This window comes from Grus americana, chromosome 3 (assembly GCF_028858705.1).
Source record: "Grus americana isolate bGruAme1 chromosome 3, bGruAme1.mat, whole genome shotgun sequence".
In the NCBI taxonomy this organism is placed as follows: domain Eukaryota; kingdom Metazoa; phylum Chordata; class Aves; order Gruiformes; family Gruidae; genus Grus; species Grus americana.
Window position 1 is genome coordinate 51,084,568 of NC_072854.1, and position 20,645 is coordinate 51,105,212.

The 20,645-nt window shown below is 38.6% G+C and overlaps 1 protein-coding gene across 7 annotated transcripts in view; it reads right to left on the reverse strand.

Annotated features, from left to right (window-relative positions):
* Window positions 1–20,645, reverse strand: part of WASF1 (WASP family member 1) — a 101,768-nt gene that overhangs the window by 15,997 nt on the left and 65,126 nt on the right. For 5 of the 7 annotated variants that reach the window (XM_054820557.1, XM_054820552.1, XM_054820553.1 and 2 more), the window contains 2 exons: window positions 12,490–12,650; window positions 2,678–2,812 (listed from right to left, as the gene is read on the reverse strand). In XM_054820557.1, the coding sequence (XP_054676532.1) occupies window positions 2,678–2,812; window positions 12,490–12,622 (268 nt within the window). In that variant the 5' untranslated portion in view covers window positions 12,623–12,650. Of the gene's footprint in view, window positions 1–2,677; window positions 2,813–9,158; window positions 9,557–12,489; window positions 12,651–17,878; window positions 17,956–20,645 lie in introns of those variants that run through there. The other 2 variants (XM_054820556.1, XM_054820558.1) reach the window with 2 other exon arrangements.

A 20,645-nucleotide genomic window follows, 5' to 3' on the forward strand; every position in this document is an offset into this window, starting at 1 on the left:
TGAATACATATAGGCTAGTTTCCCATACAACTGGAATAAACTTCGGTCTACTGAAGGAAAGCAGAGGATTTCTTTTTATCTGTATGCAAGTTTAGTACCTCTTCTGAGGGGAAAACCACGACACGTATGTAAAAAGAATAAAGTATGTGAAAACCCCCACGATTACAATATGAAATTAATAATTCTGTGAAATCAACAATTTGAAAACAGTGTATTAAATCAAACAACCAAACCAGGTTCATAGCAATTCTTCCGTCACAGAAAGATTGTGCACCAGGAGTTAGCTCCTTCAGGATACAATCCTAACCTTGGATTCATTTGGTTTTATTCTTTCACAGAGATATGTAATAATTCAAAATGAGAAAACACACAGACTACTCAAAAACTTCAGAGCTTTTTATTACTTTGACTCTACCAGAAACATCTTGTATATGCACCTCATTCAATGAATCTGACTTGGGCTGGTTTTGTTCATGCCACTTAGCTTTAAATGAATCTTAATTTCTTCCTCTTGTGTAATACCATGGGCCCAAAGGAACACATTAAATCTTCTATTACTGCCTGCTGGCAAAGAACTAGCAAATGAGACTCATTTTACACGTATAGCCCATTTTACACATGCTGTTAGCTGAACAAAAGTACTGAAATTTGCTTAATTCTTGCATAAAGGGTTAAGAAAGGCAAGAAAGGTAAATTCAAATGTTTTCTCCACACCTTCATGCATTAAAATCCTCCAGCTATTTTAGCCCAGATCAGGACTAAAACAAAACTATTTGTGATGAATTTCTAAATTTCAAGCCCAAAATAGGATACTGAAGGAGAAACAGTTTCCTTATCCCTAATTTTTAAGGAAATATAATACTGATTTTCCTCTCATCTCCTTTGTCCTCATCTGATGACTCATTCTGGGCAGACATTTGTGAATAAGGAACACTGGGTATGGCTTAAGGACTGGATATTCTTAGGTCAATAAAAATAATCACTTAATAGTTCCTGACACTGAGGACTGCATGTGTTCCTCTGAAGTACTAGCAGTCACTGCTATTCTATGGCTTAAGAGACAAATCCAGCGTGTCAGATTCGAGTCACACTTGGCCACTCTGGACTTGATCAAGTAGACCTCTTTTCAGCCCTGTTTTCTTTAATTGCAGTGTCTGTCCCTTTCTTTCAATTCTCTAAGATCAAATAGTTATGGATATTTAGTATTGAAACCTACAGCCAAACTTGTCAAAGGCCATGTACACAGGAAAGTGCAATTTTCCATCTCACTGTCCTGTAACATCCTTCGATGCTTTAACTCAATGATTTAAAACGGTGTCTCCATTTTCCTGAAATGTGACTGGTTGCCATACTAGATATGCAATATCAACATATATCCCACTCTGATTTAAACCAAAACCTAGGCTGTCAAGGGTAAACGCAGAAGTGACATTAACACTCTGGAGTAATACAGCTCTTACAAGATTACAATTGCTGACAATTTGTTACTGTATACAAAAAAGATTTTTGTCATTATCCAACCACAGTAAACATGGCATTTTATTGGAAAAAGAGGTGTATGCATATGATTTATGCTCAGTTGTCAAGAGACTTGGAAAATCCCATTAATGTAAGAATTCCCCTAGGCAAGTCACAATTTCATGGAAAATCTGCTACTAGCTGTGAACAGCTGTCTTTCGAAGTCTGCTCTAAAATTAATGTCACGCAAAGTACGGAACTTCCTTAGCTTAATTTTGCTATTAGTGAAATTTTGACATTGGTAACTGAACACAGCCTGAGACCATGCTCCTGGTTTGACACTTCATTTTTCCTGAATGACACACAACTATTATTACCTAGACATTCAGAACTGAAACAGCTTTCTATACTTTAAAATTGGATCCCACAAGCAATCTGAAGTTGTTTTGCTTGATAGGATGTTGCTCTCCTTTCTACATCTTAGCCATATAGTCTAGAACACCCTAAAACTATTTGGGGTTACAAGACCTTTCGTAGTTCCATCTGTAACCAACAGATATCCAGGAAGGCAAAAAAGCTTCATGATATTTACATATCAGGTGGTCAGTGTTCCTATAGTCATCACAAAGCCTATGCATCATTTAAAGCCCATACAAATTCTATCTTACAGGCATGAGCCGTACCCTATTGTCTTTTGGAAGTACTTGTTTCCTCAGTACTAACCAATATTTGTAGTACATAAAGCTATTTAGGGAGAATTCAAGGGGATGTATAGCATCAATAAATGGAGCTACACAACAATAACTTCATGCAGAAAGATGGTAACAAGTTAAATGCAAATGATTGCATCCCATGGGAATTAGTAGGAAGGTTAAAAAAAAGAGTAAAGACTTATCTCCAAGCATTCACATAATATTACATATTATTAATATTGTTAACACTAATAGAAAATACTACTGAAGTTACACATACTCCTGTAGCAGTTTTTACGTAAATTCATTGGTAACAGCACTGTTCAGTAACCATGAAAACGCTGAGCTCAGAAAGCTGCTCAAGGCTGTAAAAGAAACCTGTCACAGGGATAGAAACAGACCCCTCTCTCACGATGCTTTGCTCTGTGTTCTTATAAATATAATTTCAGCTATTATTATTTCCATTTCACATATCAGTAGTGTCTGGGTGACAAAATAAGAAATCTTCAATGTAGGAGTTAACTTACATTCCTCTTCCTTTGGATCAAGTTGTGTAACACTGACAGATAAGCGATCTACACGTTCTTGTAAGGAATTGACTCTAAATGAGAAACTGTGTGCTTCATTGAAAAGTTCACCAAATATATCTTCAGCATATTTACCTGAAACATGAAAAAAACAAATATTCAAGCATACAGAAAGACAGCCAAATGAGTTTGCCTTGAAAAAGATTTCTATTTTTTAAGTATATAAGTCTAAGATGCATGAGTATCACTTGTAACAACCTGTATTTACTGAGCTCATTAAGAATGCTTCAGAAAAGTAAATAAAAGGTAAATATTTAATTTGTAATTTATTTATCAGAGATGAAATTATTTAATACACTCCAGGACAGATATTCAGCTGGCATAAATTGATTTAACTATGCTGATATGCAAGCAACTAGACCGATTAGTTTCTTGGATTTGTATAAAAGGATGAATTCCAGCATCTGAAGCTGTGCCAGTATGAGCAATAACCAATCTTCCCAAGTGAAATTTATCTCAACGTTTCTCAAAAAAACCCACAGCTGCCACTCCAACAGTACAGAGGACCTTGCAAAAACAGAAGATCAGATATTTACAGCTAGGTTAATTAGAACCAGCCCATTCAAAAATACACACTGAAATAATAAATCCTACTCTGAAGGACCAAAATTCTAGTAACTGACTAATTTATACTGAAGTCAAAGAAGAATCTACTTTGTTCACTTCAATGGACATCACATATTTAGCCCAAAAGAGCAAGAGATTCAGGCATCACAAGAGAAGGACCAGTAATGAGTTTCTCTTCTACAGACGGAATACTCCATATAGTGCTTCTAATGTCCCTCAGGCTCAACTTGAGGAATCTGTCAATGCTACTGAAAAAACCCCACCAGACTCCCTAGTGAAATTTGTAGCCACATTTCTGAAATATGATGTGATAGCTTTTAAAACTTTCTACCATACTGTGCATATGTAATTTGTGTACTGGTTGTGTACTTTCATTGGTTTTGGAAGTATAAATCTCACACATTTCTAACTACCTGGTTTGCACAGGTTCTGACAGGTACAATAGGAAAGGATAGTTATGAAAATTTTGCCTTTGGTGTACGATAAATCTGGAAGTAAACATAAAAATGAGGACAGTTTTAAATAAACACATCAAAAGGACACAAATTAAATCCCTACAGGTACTGTGGAAACTACTTAAAGACACTATGTAGTAAGCACAAGGCCAGCGCATACCGTTTATTAAGACTTAGGTAACGGCAATAGAAAATCAGCATGACCATAAACAACAGAATATAAAAGGGGATATGAGAAGAAACGTACAGATGAATAAAATAGAAAGGATCATAAATTCTGACATATTAAACATAAACCCAAAACATTAGCCTGAGGAACAACTAGCAAACTAATAATAAATATTCCTTCAAAGACGTGAGGAGCAAGAAAGCCTGCCAGGGAGTCTGAGCCAAGTGATAATGAAAGTATAAAGGAGTACCTGGAGAAGACAAGACCACTGTGGACAAGCTAATTTAACACTTTCCACTGGTGTTCAGTGAAAGGAACTGGAGAGATTCTCATGCCAGAACTCTTCTTTGTGGAAGGCTCAAAGAAATTGAAGGGACTATACAAAAATTACAAAACTAAATTGATAAAATGACCAGTAAAATATTAGTAACAATTTGTAAATCTCTTTAATATACACTGAAAGCACAACAGTAAGGTTCAAAATTTTTTTCATGAAACATCTTGAGAGCTACAGGCCTGTAAGCCTGACATCCAGAAAAATTAGTATAAATCATTATGAAGAACTGAATTAGCAGACGCCTGGATGACTTGTTAGAGAAGAGACAACACAGTTTTTGTAAAGTGAAATCTCTGAAGGGTTTATAACCACATGGATGGAGAGCTATTATTTAGTTAGATTTCCAAGAGAGTTTTGAAAGTCCTTAATCATAGCTTTTTAGGAAAACTTAACAGATTGGGCATAAAAAAAGAAATGACATGGCATGGATAAATAATTCCTCAAAAGGTACAAAACTGAGGATAGGAGTAAATCATTGGCCTCCACAGTTGAGAAAGGCAAGTTTTCATCGGTTTCTGTACTGGGACCTATCTATTCAAGACTCGGGGCGGGGGGGGGCGGAACCAAAACCAGAAGAGATTCAAGTTTGCCAATGATACTAAGTCATGGAAAAGAAACACACTGAGCATGACTAAATACACTGAAACCCCAGCTGGTTGAAGAGGCTTCCACGCTGGAAAGAGTTGGAGGCTAGGAGATTAGTAAGAGTATCGTACATGCTTGCCTTTCATTCTTGAAGCATCGGCTATTAGCCACAGTGAGCAGCAGATCAAAGGAGCAGATTATCAGTCCGTGGTAAAATAGACATGGAAAGTTAACAAAGCCTACTTAGCTGGGAACTCACCTAACATAAGACTTTCTAACACATGTCTTGAAATTCTGAAAAATTTATGTTCTTTAACCTGTATCTGAAGCAAGAGAAATTACTTAAAAACATGAGCCACTAAGAGCAAGATTACTAAACTTTTAATATACATTCACTACAAATTTAATGTATTTCAGATAACATATTCAGATATATTATTCATTTTAATTAGACAACTCACATAATACTCAGATATGCAAATTAAAATTAAAATCAAATGTAAAATTTCATGTATAGAATAAAAAGTAAATTGCAGGACTCCAGAATTCAACAACTTCCCTTTTACAGGTGTATTTTAACACTACAGTTTGTTTTATCAATATCATTTCATCAGGCTTACAATTCATCTACCTCATTAATGAGCTCCGATTGCAAATAATCTGTCCCAAAAAATCTTTTCATTATGTTGCATACAGCCACATATTGCAAGGAATAATTTGAACACTATGCTTATGAACAGTAATACTCAAATGGGAAATACATTAAAACCAACCTGTCATGTTTGAAGTGGTTTGCCAACCATACTGTCTCTACCTACATGACTGTTGGCAGTCTCTTTATTTAGCTTGAAGTATATTTAACTAAATGCTTTTTCATGCAAGGCAAAATGTTTGCAGTTAGTGAAATATACAACTTCCGTTCAAAAGAATACTATGAGTGAATGTATATATGTATACCACATTTATAATCCAGTATTTGTTTGTGTTGCCATCTCTGTGTGTATTTCATATGAATATATCTTCAATTTGAATGGATTACAAAAGATATGATTACAGGTGATAACACTGAACAAAGTGTCAACAGATGAAAAAAATCTTATGAGAAAAAAATACATTAGTAAACAAAGCTGATGTCATTCCACTTAATTTATAGGTAATATGTGAGAAGAGTAAGGAATCAAAAATAATTCCATTATATAGAATGAATATTCTAAAGTATTATTACCACTTCAGGAAATTTACATCATTATGGGTCTGCTTGATGAGAAACTCTACTCTTGTTTCATGCAGTACAATAAAAAGGATGACTATGACAATTAAAATAATAATGCCTTAGGATCTTGGTCACAGCTGGAAACATAATACCAGATTAGAAAGACCAGTGATCTTGTTTGCCTATTAAATGAAATGACAATATAGACTTCTGCAAATAAATTATTTTAACATCTGTGAAAAGCTCATTTTACTGTACTTCCAAACTTGCTTAACTGACCAGACATACCAAAATTTGTCATTTCCAAAAGGCAAGTTGTATTCCCTCCAATATTACTAGTTGTTCTTCTCAGTCCATCATACTGGCATTTATTTTTATTAGCAAAGCTCAAGGTTTTTTTTCCTCATTTAACTAAGAGGATACATTATTATTTATTTTTAATTAAGGAATGTATTAGTCACCTTATTCTTTTCACAACTTTTTTCTTCTCTCAAAGGGCTCTATTCACAATTAACCCCTCAGTAAGAAAGGGATACAGGAATGCAGCTCCCTCTGGTGTCAGTCAATGTCCTTTTTTATGACAGCCAGATAAAATGTCTGGGAAGCGACGTGCAGTCTTTCCTCCCCCCGAGAATGTGCGTGTGTTTTGATAGCCTTTTTTGAACAATTATTTTCCTGAATTTTGAAACAGACCTATGAGCTGAAAATAGAGTACTAGCTAGTAGCTATTAGCGTCAGGTCTTCACTACATTAATTTTATTTAATTGAATGTTTTAGCAAAAATCAAGGTATATCTGAGTTTCACTTGAAGCCTTAGGCTTGTTTCTCATCAGGATCATTTCAATCTCACAGTTCAGTGGCTAGCAAACAGACTAAAAGCTCGGAGACTGAACCATCTCCCAGGCTTGGAGATAAGAACCTTGGTAGATCCTTGAGAACTTTAGTGGCTATGGCTGAGCGAGCTCTGAAAAACAACACACTAAATATAGTTCAGCAATTCTAATTTGGAACCTATCATCATGAAGGTGTAAGGGCAGTCCACAAGGACTGGATTTAAGGATTGTAACAGGAATATCACAATACTGAAGAGACAGCTAGGTTCCTTTAGCCAGCAAAATTGAACCAGGCATTTATCAGACAACCTGATCAGGGTATCAAAAATATCAAATAAACTCTGCTAAAGGCCACCTCTGGAGTAGGTCTGATGCTTCTTGTTGACATCCAAGAAGAAAAAGTCAGCCTTCAAAAATCTCCAATCATGGAGCTCTGAGATATCATTTCTTACCTCCCACTGAGGACATCAAGTAAACTGGCTGAGATAATCCATTAGGTATTCAGAAATGTATGAAAGAGACTGCTGAGAGCTGAATCTGATGTTGAAGGCACCACTCCTAAAGATCATTTCACAGAGAAGTCTTGCTCTTCCTTTCCTTTTTTAATATCACCTGCATTCACTATGTAGCCAAGGAATTAATGACAGCTAGGACTTTGTTCTGTTAACACATAGTTGTTTTCAATGAGAAATTAATGACCATTTATTTGTTCATCCCCTCATTATCATTTGAGGTGGAGAAGAAACAGCATCACATTGCCAATAGTGCCGCTGCTGGGGAGACAACATCAAGAAACAAGACAGAAGTCTTTGAGAGGATGGGGGTCTCCGAAAAGCTGAGTAAGCCTTCAGTTTTCCAAGTCTATCAGTTCCCTTACCCCGCTTTCTCTAGTCTTCCCTGGCCATCAGACTAATAATGAAGAAAAAGGGGTGACTAATGAAGAAAATTCACAGAGCATACTAAATATGCTGGTGAGCCCAGTAAGAAGGAGAATTCCCAGGGCAGGACCAGCCGCAGGGATTCTGCTGATTCTGGAATACTGACTGAAGCTCTAGTTGCAGATCTGCAGAGATCTACCTCCAATCACGCAACATGCAGGGGCCTCACCATGTGCTGAAGATGTTGTCCTGAATGGATGAAGAGAGAGAGAGACTGGTCTTTGAGCTGAAGTGGCCTGGTCCTAAAGATTAGTTGCAGTCCTGACACCTTGCCAGTAAGTATTTCCGGAGAAATATTTCCCACTTATTGAATGTTAACACCTTAAGCCATGGCAAACGGAAGGTTTTCCTGCGGTGAGAAAATGCCTCGCACAAGACGAGCAGTGTTTAAAACCCTCTAGGGGATGGCATGGTAAGCAAAAAAAAAAGGAAGAAAAGTTAAAAGTATCTGAGAGGGGAAAAAAGGGGGAGAAATAATATGCTTGAAAGTCAGGGTTTCACTCCTGAAACCTAACAAATAAGGGGTGAGGAAAAGAAACAACTAACTAGGAGAACATGGTAAAAATAGGAAATAGTGTGAAGAAAAGATAGAAAGAGGGGAAAGGCTACTGAAGGCCCAATGTTAATTGAAATTTTTTTCACTAATACAAAAGGCACTCCAGCTTAGCAGAGTTATGCAGCATTATCTTTATAAAGAGGTAGAAGGAAGAAAAGGAAATGACATCTTGCTATGATTGAACAAAAGTTCTGATTTGAATGCCTGCAATATAAATATTCATTAAAGGAACGTACTCAAAAGGAGAAAAGTTCTTCTCCCCAGATGGAGGTGTCAGAGAGCAGGGCCAAGAACAAACCCCACCAGTTAGGTTTCTTATGTGATACTGAGCTTCTGTGTACAGGGAACAGATGAATAAAAGGAAAAACAAGATTGGTCAATAGCTGTGAACAAAATGAGGAGGTTACATGCAGACAATAGAACTATTTATCCATCTTCTAACAATGGCACAGCTGCACAGTGCTATCAGTTGTGTTTCACGTACGCTGGAACGCTATAGCCTGACATACACCAACATATACCAACTCAGGTAGTACTGGAGTACTAATGTATCTGCAATATTGCTGAAAAAAATAGGTAAGCACTTCTCCAAAGCAGATACAGTCAGAAAGCAAGATATACAGGAAAGAATGGTTAGGAAACTAAACCAGATGTTGCTGTTGTCCAGAGAGTTTTTGTTGCCATAGTGCTAAGAAAAGCTGTCAGAAGACAGATCCTTTTATTAAGTTAGAGAGGACTGGGAATAGACAGGGGAAAAAAATTACTTACTGGCAATTCCGTATGTTGTGTCAAGACAGACTGATGTGTTTTCATGCTCCAGGGAGAAAGGCAAGGACTATCGCTCAAAGCAGAAATAAATATTTAGTCCTTTCATCTCTACTTCTTTTAAAAGGTCAAAAAATTTCTCAAACTGAACAATTAAAAGCAACACATCAAATAAACTATGAAAGGATTGAGAATTTCTATGGAGATACACAGAAGCTATTGCTGACATACTGATGTAAAGCTCTTTTCATTTTATATTAAAACACTGGAAAACAGAATTCCTGTCATTTTTTAGGTATCGTTTCTGCAGGCATGTCCAACTTACATATAGTATCCACGATTACAGAAACACAGTCCTGTTCAGGTTGAAAGGACCTCCAGAAGTCATCTAGTCCAACACCCTGCTCAAAGCAGATCCAATTAGATCCAGCTGCTTCACTAATCCAGTCAAGTTACGACTACCTCCAAGAATGGAGATCTAACCACATACATAACAAAACTCTACATTTAGCTTTTCTAAAAAAATGTATCATTTAAAGTACTGGAGGCTCTAATTCCATCACAGCGCTCTTTGTCCATATATCAGAAGAAAGGTTAAGAATGGTTGGTCTTGAGAGTTATAATGGCAGGAGATTAATGCTCTATTTGAGGGCTGTAACTGAAAAATCTAGAGGCAGAAATGACTAAGTGCTAATCAGGTCAAAGACCATTCATTTAAATTTGCATAACTTTACTGTCAAAAGCAAAAGCAGCTTTAGTTTAAAGGAAATTAAACCCTATCACAACACTCAGTTCCCGCTCTCAGAGTGAAGCCTCATTTTGTCTACAACTTAAAGGCTGATTCTCAAACATATATATTATCCACAGAAAACAAAAAGGGAAGGACTGCAGAGAAGCTGGTTGCCAGGGGACTGCTGCAAAACCATGCCTGCTGGCTGTGACTCACAGACAGCTACTAAAATTTATCTGCATGTCAGCAGACCTCACTGCAGACCGGTAACAGTGACACACACCAAGCAAAGACTGGTTATTTGGGTTTAAGCACGTGGGAGACAAAATTCCTATGCCAGAACTCCCACGTCTTTTTGAATTTGTATTGCTATTAGCACAAACGGGCAGAAAAGCTAAAAGAATTCTGGAGCAAAATACTTTCATAGGTACCCATACCTTTGTAACGTGATCTCCATTTTTAAAGAGCAATCCTTAACATTGCTGAGAAATAAGGATTACTTTGCAAAACACATTCTTGTAGGAAAATTGTAGGAAAAAATGTTTTTTATTAAAAACATACACAGTATGAAAAACCCCCACATGTACAGGTTGAAAAACTAAATCAGCTGATTGCATGAAACTCAGAAAAGGAACATTTGTCATTCAGTAGATCAGTTGGTAGAAACACTGCCCATAGAAAATCTACAAACACAATGATGCTATTTGGAGAGAAGAACAAAAGAATGAAGTAACAGGTCCTGTTCATAATTTTTTAACTTATAAAAAATTCTGAGTGACCTATTCTGGGCTTGCTGTTACAAAGTAAACTAGTACATTTTCCCTCCTCTTTTACCTTCCTTGCTATTTCCAACATCATGTGCCTTTTTGACCACTAGTGAGTCACTCGTTCATGACAGAAACTCCTCTGAAGTGAAAACAGCTAATTTAAGGCTCATCCCTATGCATGCACATTTTATGTAGAACCACATTCCTTTCACAGTAAAGGAGTTTACATAATTACTCTTACATTCCCCTTGAAAGTATCTCTCAAACTGTGCTATACATTAGGTAAGCCATATAACAATGTGGGAACATTCCACAGATATTCTTTAATACTTTTTTTCCTCCCTTAATTGAGTTCTTTCTTTTCTCACATTGCTTCATCCTGACCTCTTCCTGAACAGTTGTATACACTATGTCAGGCATAAGGTCTGTATATATTGAGAAAACATAGCAAAGGCAGCCGTATCTCAATAGGTAAGCACTGAGACCAGGATGTCGAATTTGAAGTTGGTGTTCTTTAAATTGAAAACCCAAGTGATTTGCTGGGTTTTTTAAGGTCAGATGAAACTTCCAAATGAAAATTTCATATGTAAATTTGTATGCCTTCTACAAAAGGAAATTCTCCTTGATGGAGTATATAAACAAATAAGAATTTATAAACCAAGCAAACTAAAATAAATTAATACAATATTAATAAGAGTGACTTGGAAGGGGAGGCTAGTACATGAGCAGCTAGTCTGAGGAGGGCTTTTGGCACATGAAGCAAGACCACAAATGGTGATTGCACATAGCATCCTAATCTGATATGCTCTTAGTTCACTGAAAAGTATTTAAATAGTTATTTTCCTTACTGTTGCAGCAGCTATACTAATAATGTTCATATCTATGTGCTGTAAGCATCGCTGTCTTGATTGCATAATTTAGTGTCCTCAATTAGATTCTTCAACCTAATAGCACCGTAACAGCTTTGAAAGGCTGCCAAAACAGAGTCACCATACAGTATACCATCAAATCAATAACTAAATCAATCTAATTAACAAATTAGGCTACATCACCTATGACCCTAAGATACTGACGGAGCTGAAAGGCTTTTCACATTGTATATGTATACACATGCACACTTTAATATTTAATGTGTTGGTAGTCTGGAAAATACTAATGTCCTAGTGGTTAAAAAGCACCTGTAGTATTGGAAATTCAAAATGCTATCATGCTGGTTTATCTGACAACTTTTTAAAGTTGCTGTAACTTAAAGGAAAAACAACCCAGAAACCAGCCTTTTCAGAAAAACGCCTTCAGAGTTCTAGAGCTTGAGAAGTATTCACTCCTCTCAAATGCACCAAGTAAGAAATTGTTGACAGAAAGGAGGAGGAAGAAAAATCTTTAGCTGTTTGAAACGGTATGTAATAATTACATTTCTGAGTTTATAATTTTAAAAGATAACTACTTCATTTTCTGAATGACCACAACATGACTAAAAGTTTAAGATAAAAGAATCAAGCAACCAGTGATATAGCCCTCATTATGTCGTATTCCCTGCTCAAGTGTTCTAAGGTTAGCAATTACTGCCTTCATTAACTACTAGATACATTTTTCTGTCATGTTCCACTGGTAACAGAAATATATGCCTGAACAGTTTTAAGACGTGCTGCTGGAAAAAATTCCTAGCTTGCTTTCACAGAAGTCCATGCTAGTCAGTAGCCACAAATGGAGTAGTACATTGAAGGCTCAGCCACAATTTTCTACTGAGAATTTGAAAAGGTTTTCCTACTTCAACCACAAAAACTATGACTGTAAAACACATTAGGTTTAAACACAGCTATTAGGACAAAGTACTTACTTAGGCTACTCAGTTGTCTGATTATATTTGCCAAGGAGATATTGGTAACACATTCCAATTCATTCTTGATACCTCGAGGCAGAGCTGTGTGGCACAGGTGCCTGGGGTCTATGTTTCTTTTTACCAGCGGCATTCTGAGATGTATCAGAGGACCAGCAAACCTGTAAAGAAAGGAGACAAAATGCTGCTGTAAGTTTATTTATATTTTAAATTCAGATTATGTCTAAAGTTAAATTGACTAATCCTAGCAAGACAAAAATACCTCCATAGTACTGATGGAATTCATTGCTCTGTAAGTACATAAATGTTTTCTTCTTTGCCCAATGAAAGACTATTTCATTCTCTCTCTTTAAACCTTTACCCTACTCTGATGCCAGTGAAGTGACAACTAATTTTTTACAGTTCATGCTTTTTTCTTTTCCCCCCTGTAAAAAAAGACAGGAAAATCTTTGCAGTACAAAAACATTAAAGAATTATTTCCTTCTTGATGGACTACTTCCCTATTCAGGCCAGGCAAAGTCCAACAACAAATTCCCTTTATTATGAGGTCAAAATCAAACTATTCCACCTGAAAGGTAGATATTTATCCATTCATTCTGTAATGTCATGCTACTAGCAAGAGTCACCCCTTAGTCTAAACATCACTTCTAAATCATACCTAATCAAGAAGTCAGGCAAAACCACTAAGAGGCCCACATGGATGAACAAGGAGCTCCTGGGCAAAGTCAAACAGAAAAAGGAAGCCTACAGAGGGTGGAAGCAAGGGCAGGCAGCCTGGAAGGAATACAGAGAAACTGTCCGAGCAGCCAGGGATCAGGTTAGGAAAGCCAAAGCCCTGAGAGAATTAAATCTGACCAGGGATGTCAAGGGCAACAAGAAAAGCTTCTACAGGTATGTTAGTGAGAAAAGGAGGACGAGGGAAAATGTGGGTCCCCTCTGGAATGAAACGGGTGACCTGGTTACCCAGGATATGGAGAAGGCTGAGGTACTCAACAACTTCTTTGCCTCAGTCTTCACTGGCAAATCCTTGAGCCACACTGCCCAGGTCGCAGAAGGCAAAGGAAGGGACTGGGAGAATGCAGAACCGCCCACTGCAGGAGAAGATCAGGTTCAAGAGTATCTAAGGAACCTGAAAGTGCACAAGGCCATGGGACATCATGAGATACAGCCATGGGTCCTGAGGGAACTGGAGGATGAAGTGGCCAGGCCACTCTCCATCATATTTGAGAAGTCCTGGCAGTCTGGCAAAGTTCCCACCAACTGGAAAAGGGGAAACATAACCCCCATTTTTAAGAAGGGTAAAAAGGAAGACCCAGGGAACTACTGGCCGGTCAGTCTCACCTCCATGCCTGGCAAGATTATGGAGCAGACCCTCCTGGAGACTATGCTCAGGCACATGGAAAATAACAAGGTGATTGGTGACAGCCACCATGGCTTCACTAAGGGCAAGTCATGCCTGACACATTTGGTGGCTTTCTGTGATACGGTTACAGCGTCGGTGGACAAGGGAAGAGTGACAGATGTCATCTACCTGGACTTGTGCAAGGCATTTGACACTGTCCTGCATGACATCCTTGTCTCTAAATTGGAGAGACATGGATTTGATGGATGGACCACGCAGTGGATAAGGAATTGGCTGGATGGTCGCACTCAAAGAGTTGTGGTCAACGGCTCAATGTCCAAGTGGAGACCAGTGACGAGTGGCGTTCCTCAGGGGTCGGTACTGGGACCAGCACTGTTCAACATCTTTGTCAGTGACATGGACAGTGGGATTGAGTGCACCCTCAGCAAGTTTGCCGACGACACCAAGCTGTGTGGTGTGGTCGACACGCTAGAGGGAAGGGATGCCATCCAAAGGGACCTTGACAGGCTGGAGAGGTGGGCCCGTGCAAACCGCATGAAGTTCAACAAAGCCAAGCGCAAGGTCCTGCACGTGGGTCAACGCAATCACAAGCACGACTACAGGCTGAGCAGGGAATGGACTGAAAGCAGCCTTGAGGAGAAGGACTTGGGGGTATTGATTGATGAGAAGCTCAACATGAGCCGGCAGTGTGCGCTTGCAGCCCAGAAAGCCAACCATGTCCTGGGCTGCATCAAAAGAAGTCTCACCAGCAGGTCGAGGGAGCTGATTCTCTCCCTCTCCTCCGCTCTTGTGAGACCCCACCTGGAGTACTGCATCCAGCTCTGGGGGCCCCAGTACAGGAGAGACATGGAGCTGTTGGAGCGAGTCCAGAGGAGGGCCACAAAGCTGATCAGAGGGCTGGAGCACCTCTCCTATGAGGACAGGCTGAGAGAGTTGGGATTGTTCAGCCTGGAGAAAAGGCGGCTCCGGGGAGATCTAGTTGCGGCTTACCAGTACCTGAAGGGAGCCTACAGGAAAGCTGGGGAGGGACTGTTTATCAGGGAGTGTAGTGACAGGACAAGGGGTAATGGGTTTAAGCTAAAAGAGGGTTGATTTAGATTAGATGTTAGAAAGAAATTCTTTACTGTTAGAGTGGTGGAACAGGTTGCCCAGAGAGGCTGTGGAAGCCCCATCCCTGGAAGTGTTTAAGGCCAGGTTAGATGAGGCTTTGGGCAACGTGGTCTAGTGGAGATGTCCCTGCCCATGGCAGGAAGTTGGAACTAGATGATCTTTTAGGTCCCTTCCAACCCAAACCATTCTATGATTCTAAAATAAGAAAAGAGAAGATGTTTCCCTTCCACCTACACTGCTACTGGCAATAAATTCACCTAAGAATACATCTTCCAAATACAAAAGTCTCCTCAGGAAACTTGTAGTGCAAAGTCCTCCACGACTCAGAAATCTTACCCCTCCACACCTTCCCAAATCCACATATGTTAAATTAATCAACAGTCTTTGCTAGTTCTGCAGACAGCACAAGAATCACCTCAGGCTGTGAATCCCAGGCTTGTAATTTTCTGCACCCATGGCACTGATCGGAAGGAGTTTCCCAGGGGACGAGTCATGCCTCTCATCTTATTAGTTCTGCTTATTAAAATCTGTCTCTTAAAACTTTTCTTCATGAAAAACAGATTTCCTAAAATTCTGCAATTTTTCCATCATCTGTCATGCAAAACTCTGAATGCCCAATGCAAAACCTCCACTTGATACGCAGAAAATGGACACACTTGGAATTGGTATAACATAGTCTGCCTTCCCATTGCGGAAGACGAAAGTTTTCCACAACGCATCCCGCAGTCCCAGTCCCTCAACCAGACAGCCTGCCACAGCTTCATCCGTCCTCCCTTTGCCTAGAAGCTTTATCCCAAAATGTTCCCAGGATGCAGCTAGGGCTTCGTGCTGCGCCACAGAATGCATCTTCCCTACAGTATATATTTAGCCACTGTTATCTTAACTTGGTCTAAACAGAGAAATTTTTTGTATAACATAAGGCCATGGTTGTAGAGCTGAAATTTTGCTGACCTAGAATAGCATAGGGAATTAAAAGAGTCAAAGACAACTACAATGGAATATTTTCCTCTCACAGACTGCTTAGATTTCTCCTTGCTATTTTTCCTGGGAGTATATTCTTTCACTGAAGCCAGGGCTCATAGCTGAGGGACCCAGGCAGGATCTTTAAGTCTGCCTGAGAAACACCTCTGTTTCCAGGATCTGATCAGACTTCATTGCATTTTAACACCATGTCTATTGCCCTTATTTTCTTGAGAGAACAATCAAAAATATTTTATGCTTTTGAAGGATAAAACCCAATGAAAATAATTTTTCTAGTCACTGGCTTAAGGGAAGATTATACAGTTCTTAAAATTTTGTAATTTAGCTTCTCAATATTAACAGTAAGAAATTACAAAAGTACATAGGGCAGGAGTAAATTATAAGAACAGATTTTTATTTTTGTTTTCTAGGAATATCCCAAACCTTTCTAGTCCCTAAATACCTAAGTACTAAAAAGCTAGGTGCTACATACAAGCTAACTAAAATAAAAGGTGCAAATCTGAACACTGTCTCAGACAGAAGCAATGAGAAATTGTTTCTCGTTAAAGTGAGACTTTATACCTGCAGGTACAAGGCACAGGTGTAGCACAAAGCAAGGGAGATCAAACAGGCTCCACCAGCAGAACTTCTGCTGTCTTAGGAGCACACAACCCCTCTCCCCCCAGTGACAAGCCCCTGAAGAAATCCTTAACTACAGGTTCGTTATCATGGTTCCCCAACAGAAAATAAAGGAACAATTCTGTCACTGTAAAAGAAACACAACAAATGATACATGAGCAATGTTCTACAGAAGCAATTAAATATTAATTCCAGAGTTAAGCCCTTTCTTGATTACTGCTTTAATGATACTGTTGTATAAACAGGACAGTAGGCAAGTCTTTTAAAAAGAGGTCCAAGCAAGTATGTAAAGAAATGTTTCCACAGAAAATATAAAAATCTACTTATAAAAGAAACTGAAATAGCCCTTATTTCTATCTAATATAGATCTGGGTTATAAAGGTAAAAACAAATCTGTAAATAACAAGCATAAAAGCAGTTGATGGCTAGTGCACTTTTTATTTTATCTTACATAGTAAAGATGTTAATAAGTGATAATATTTCTCTCCCTCTTTGATTTTGTATCGTTCATGAAAAAACTTGCTCAATTTATAGCATGTATAGATCATAAAGCTTCAGATGCTCAAGTGACAGATTCTTTAGAAAACTGTGTGTAACAGCAATTAAAAGGAAAAAAAAAAAAAACCAAACAAAACTTAAAAGTAATTCCAGCCAACTGTAAGCTAGATTTTAAGCAACAGCGTTTGAGTGTGTACTGCTCTTGACCGGTCTGACTTCTCTCTAGGATAGAACACCTAACAAAACAGCTGAAACGACGCAGTATTGGCCCAAACATTTTCTCCAACAGGCATAAAAAAGATGCTGCACGAGCAGAGATTAAGCCAGAAGTCCCTGGACCTCAAAATGTACAACTCTGAACCTGAATAAAAGTCCATTTTCTTGCTTTGACCCCTCTAGAATTTGCAGAAAAATCTACTCTTTGACCTTTTTTTTGCCCCAAAACTCCACAAATACCATTGTCTAATATCTAGATAACACAGATGTGGCTGTCCTACCCAAAGATATCGTATAACAAGAAAAGGTAGGAGAGGGAACAGTAAGTATGGTAAAAGGTATAGTTTTAAAACAAGAGTAAACTTGGAAGGGAAACAAGCGACAGAAGATGTAACTGACACCTTCCAAATTATGCATCATGTTTGAAAACTATGCAAACCCTGAACAGAGAATATTTCCCCGTTTCCCACAGAAACAAGAACAAGGAGACAATGAAGGAAAATATCACTCAAACATGCTTAAAACAAAGGAAAAGGCATTTCAGACAATGTTTCATAAATTGTGGAACTCATTGCCACAGGATGCTCTATACAACAAAAGTACCTGCTGGTAATTTGTCCACTATGGACCACATATTCTTTGCAGTTTGTTGCAACCACTAGAAGGTCTTGATGATTCCTCCCGAGTTGTACTTAGCGATCCCAGCACAGGGAGTAACAGGTATGCAACAGCAAACAGAACTTTACTGTACTCAAACAATTTCTTCGCTCCTATAAAAGATGTCTTTCCTAATGCAGTTCTTATCAAGAAAGCTGAAAAATTCTGAAATCACTACATTTGTTATGCAGCTTTAGAGCTGTGAAAGGGGAAAAAAACAAAATAGGCATTGTTACAATCTAGTATATCCTTTAGGTTAAAAGCAAAAAAATACACACACACCCCCCTGCTCCCAAACCATACATTACCCAAGGCCCTCGGGCAGCAAAGGAGAAATTCATTCCTAGATCATAAACTGCTGTGACCATGTTGCTCCTAAGTAAGCCTTGGAAACTGTTCATAAGCCCAGCCAGGCAGAAGAGAGAAGCAGCTCTTCAGTGTAGAAGAAGATCCATCCCTGGGCTGAAAGGTTACATGACACCTCCTCAGAGGCTTACAGCTCTCCTCCTGTCTCAGGGGTCTCAGAGCTCTCCCTCCCCCTCAGCCGCACTGCTCCCCAGCTCAAAACTCAGGGAGGGGAAGGCAAGGCAATCCTCAAATATGAGTGTCTCCTCTTCCCCACTGTCCCATACAAATCTTTGAGACAATTCTTATGAAGCAGCACTAGTTTACACTCAAGTTAAATGGAAGTGCTTTACTCTATACTGATCTTAAACTAAAACTCCTGTTTACAAAGAGATGTCGACCTCTTTCGCAGAGCCACTATTGAAAACTCTTCTCCCTCACTTCCTATGCATCCTTTGAAGCACTCTGAAGCCACTTGAGAAGCCAACTCTAATCTTTACAAACCCCTCTGCTACTTCAGCTGCACAATGGCTGGCACAACCTCATCCCCCACACATAGGCTGCAAGTATGAGTACAGCATACGAATGTGTGTACATAATGACCGTCTCATGTTTTTATTAATCTATCACGCTTTGATACATGATTTTTTAGGGACTAGGTAAAATGCTCCAGTTACTTTTTCAAAGAATTCCTATTATTTAAAGAACTGCAGAACAATGGTACTAATGAAAGTTAGTTAGTATCTTTTTAGAAGAACGGCCTCAGTAAGATTTGACCACACCTCTTTTCAAAAGGCAAGTTGTTTAGTGTGCTGCACAGCCCTCTTCAGCTATGAGGAGCCTTACGGGTGACATTCTCCTCTCTGTCACATACTTCTCAGACACTGCTGGCAGCAGCTGAGAACCTGCTCTGGGGACACCTGCCCCCGTGCCCACTCCACAGGAGCAGCGCTGCTCCCGCAGCTCCACCCAGGATGCTTTCGCCCTGCTGCTGGTACCCAGAGAAGGCCCTGGGGAACACCAGTGTAGGGAACCATATCATTTTCCCTTCAATATGCTCCGCTAGAAATACCTCAGGATTGCAAGATGTGTGGAGAAATGTTACATTACTAGAAGCTTGTGAAAAAATTGAAATGTCAGTTGTCACAGTAATGATTCAGGTTTTCTAGCAAGTACAGTAACACAAGTAGGAATGAAAGCACAGCATAAAGGTGTGGAAAACTAACCAACCTGCCCAACAGTTTATTGGTAATTAAACTATACCTCAATTTTCCTTTCATAAGACTAGTCTTTTTTAATGAAAGTTTACTTCTGATTAGGTTACATTTTATCTTTACTAAACTTGACATTATTTGCTTAGCATTAAAGACATTAATCTATAATTTTTGCAATATACCAATAATGCAACACTGAATGCTTTTGCTTTCACGGGGTTAAATTTAATTCTAACCACTTCCACAGCATATCTTTATGCCTTAGTATTACCATACTTCTTGTAATTTTCCTTTAACAATGTGCAACAGCTATGCCTTTCATATGCCTCATTTAATTGATCACATTCTAGCTGCTGGCAGAACAGACCACAGTTTGAAATGCAACAATCAATTTAATGCTTCCCCCACCCACCCTTAGACACAGAAATAGAATACACAATAGTTTTTATACTTACTTATATAACCATGTACTAACTGTACCTACACTACACAGACTTTAGGACTGTGAAGTAATGAAAGTAGCTAATAAAAATCCTCAAATGTATTAATGAATCTGGTAAAATCAGAATTGTTCGGTTAACAAAACAGGCTTGTTCTCTTGTCAAATTTTCTTTTAATTATACTACCAGTTGCAGAAAATCCAAAGATGAAGAATTTATAATGCACACCTCTACTATGAAAAGGTAAGTGTGCGAAGACTTGTGCAGCTTGTTTCTCCACAGCTCTCACTGCAAGATCAAGGTCCAAGTAAAAGCTTGAGAAAAAACCAGACACCAGCAGTATGGCGTCCTTCAAGAAAGTAGGCCACCACCACCTACTGCTGAGTCAACATAATGATTTCAAAACCCTAAAGGCAATTAACATCCTTTAGAGGATACATCCTGGAACTGACAAGATGACAACTGACATCTTAAATTGACAATTCAACAGAAATCTGTTAAAATTACAGTTTTGCAATCCTTTCTGTTATGAACCATGTCACAGAACGAAAGATCTTCTCCTTGGAACGCTTCCCTCAAATCTCAGTCTTCTGCAACTTGCTCTCAAAAATTTTTCTAACTGCAGATGACTTGGAAAAGATGATCTTATTGTAACTAAAAAGCAGTGTCAAAGAAAATAAATGCAAAATATATTACTAGAAAGTGATGTTGACA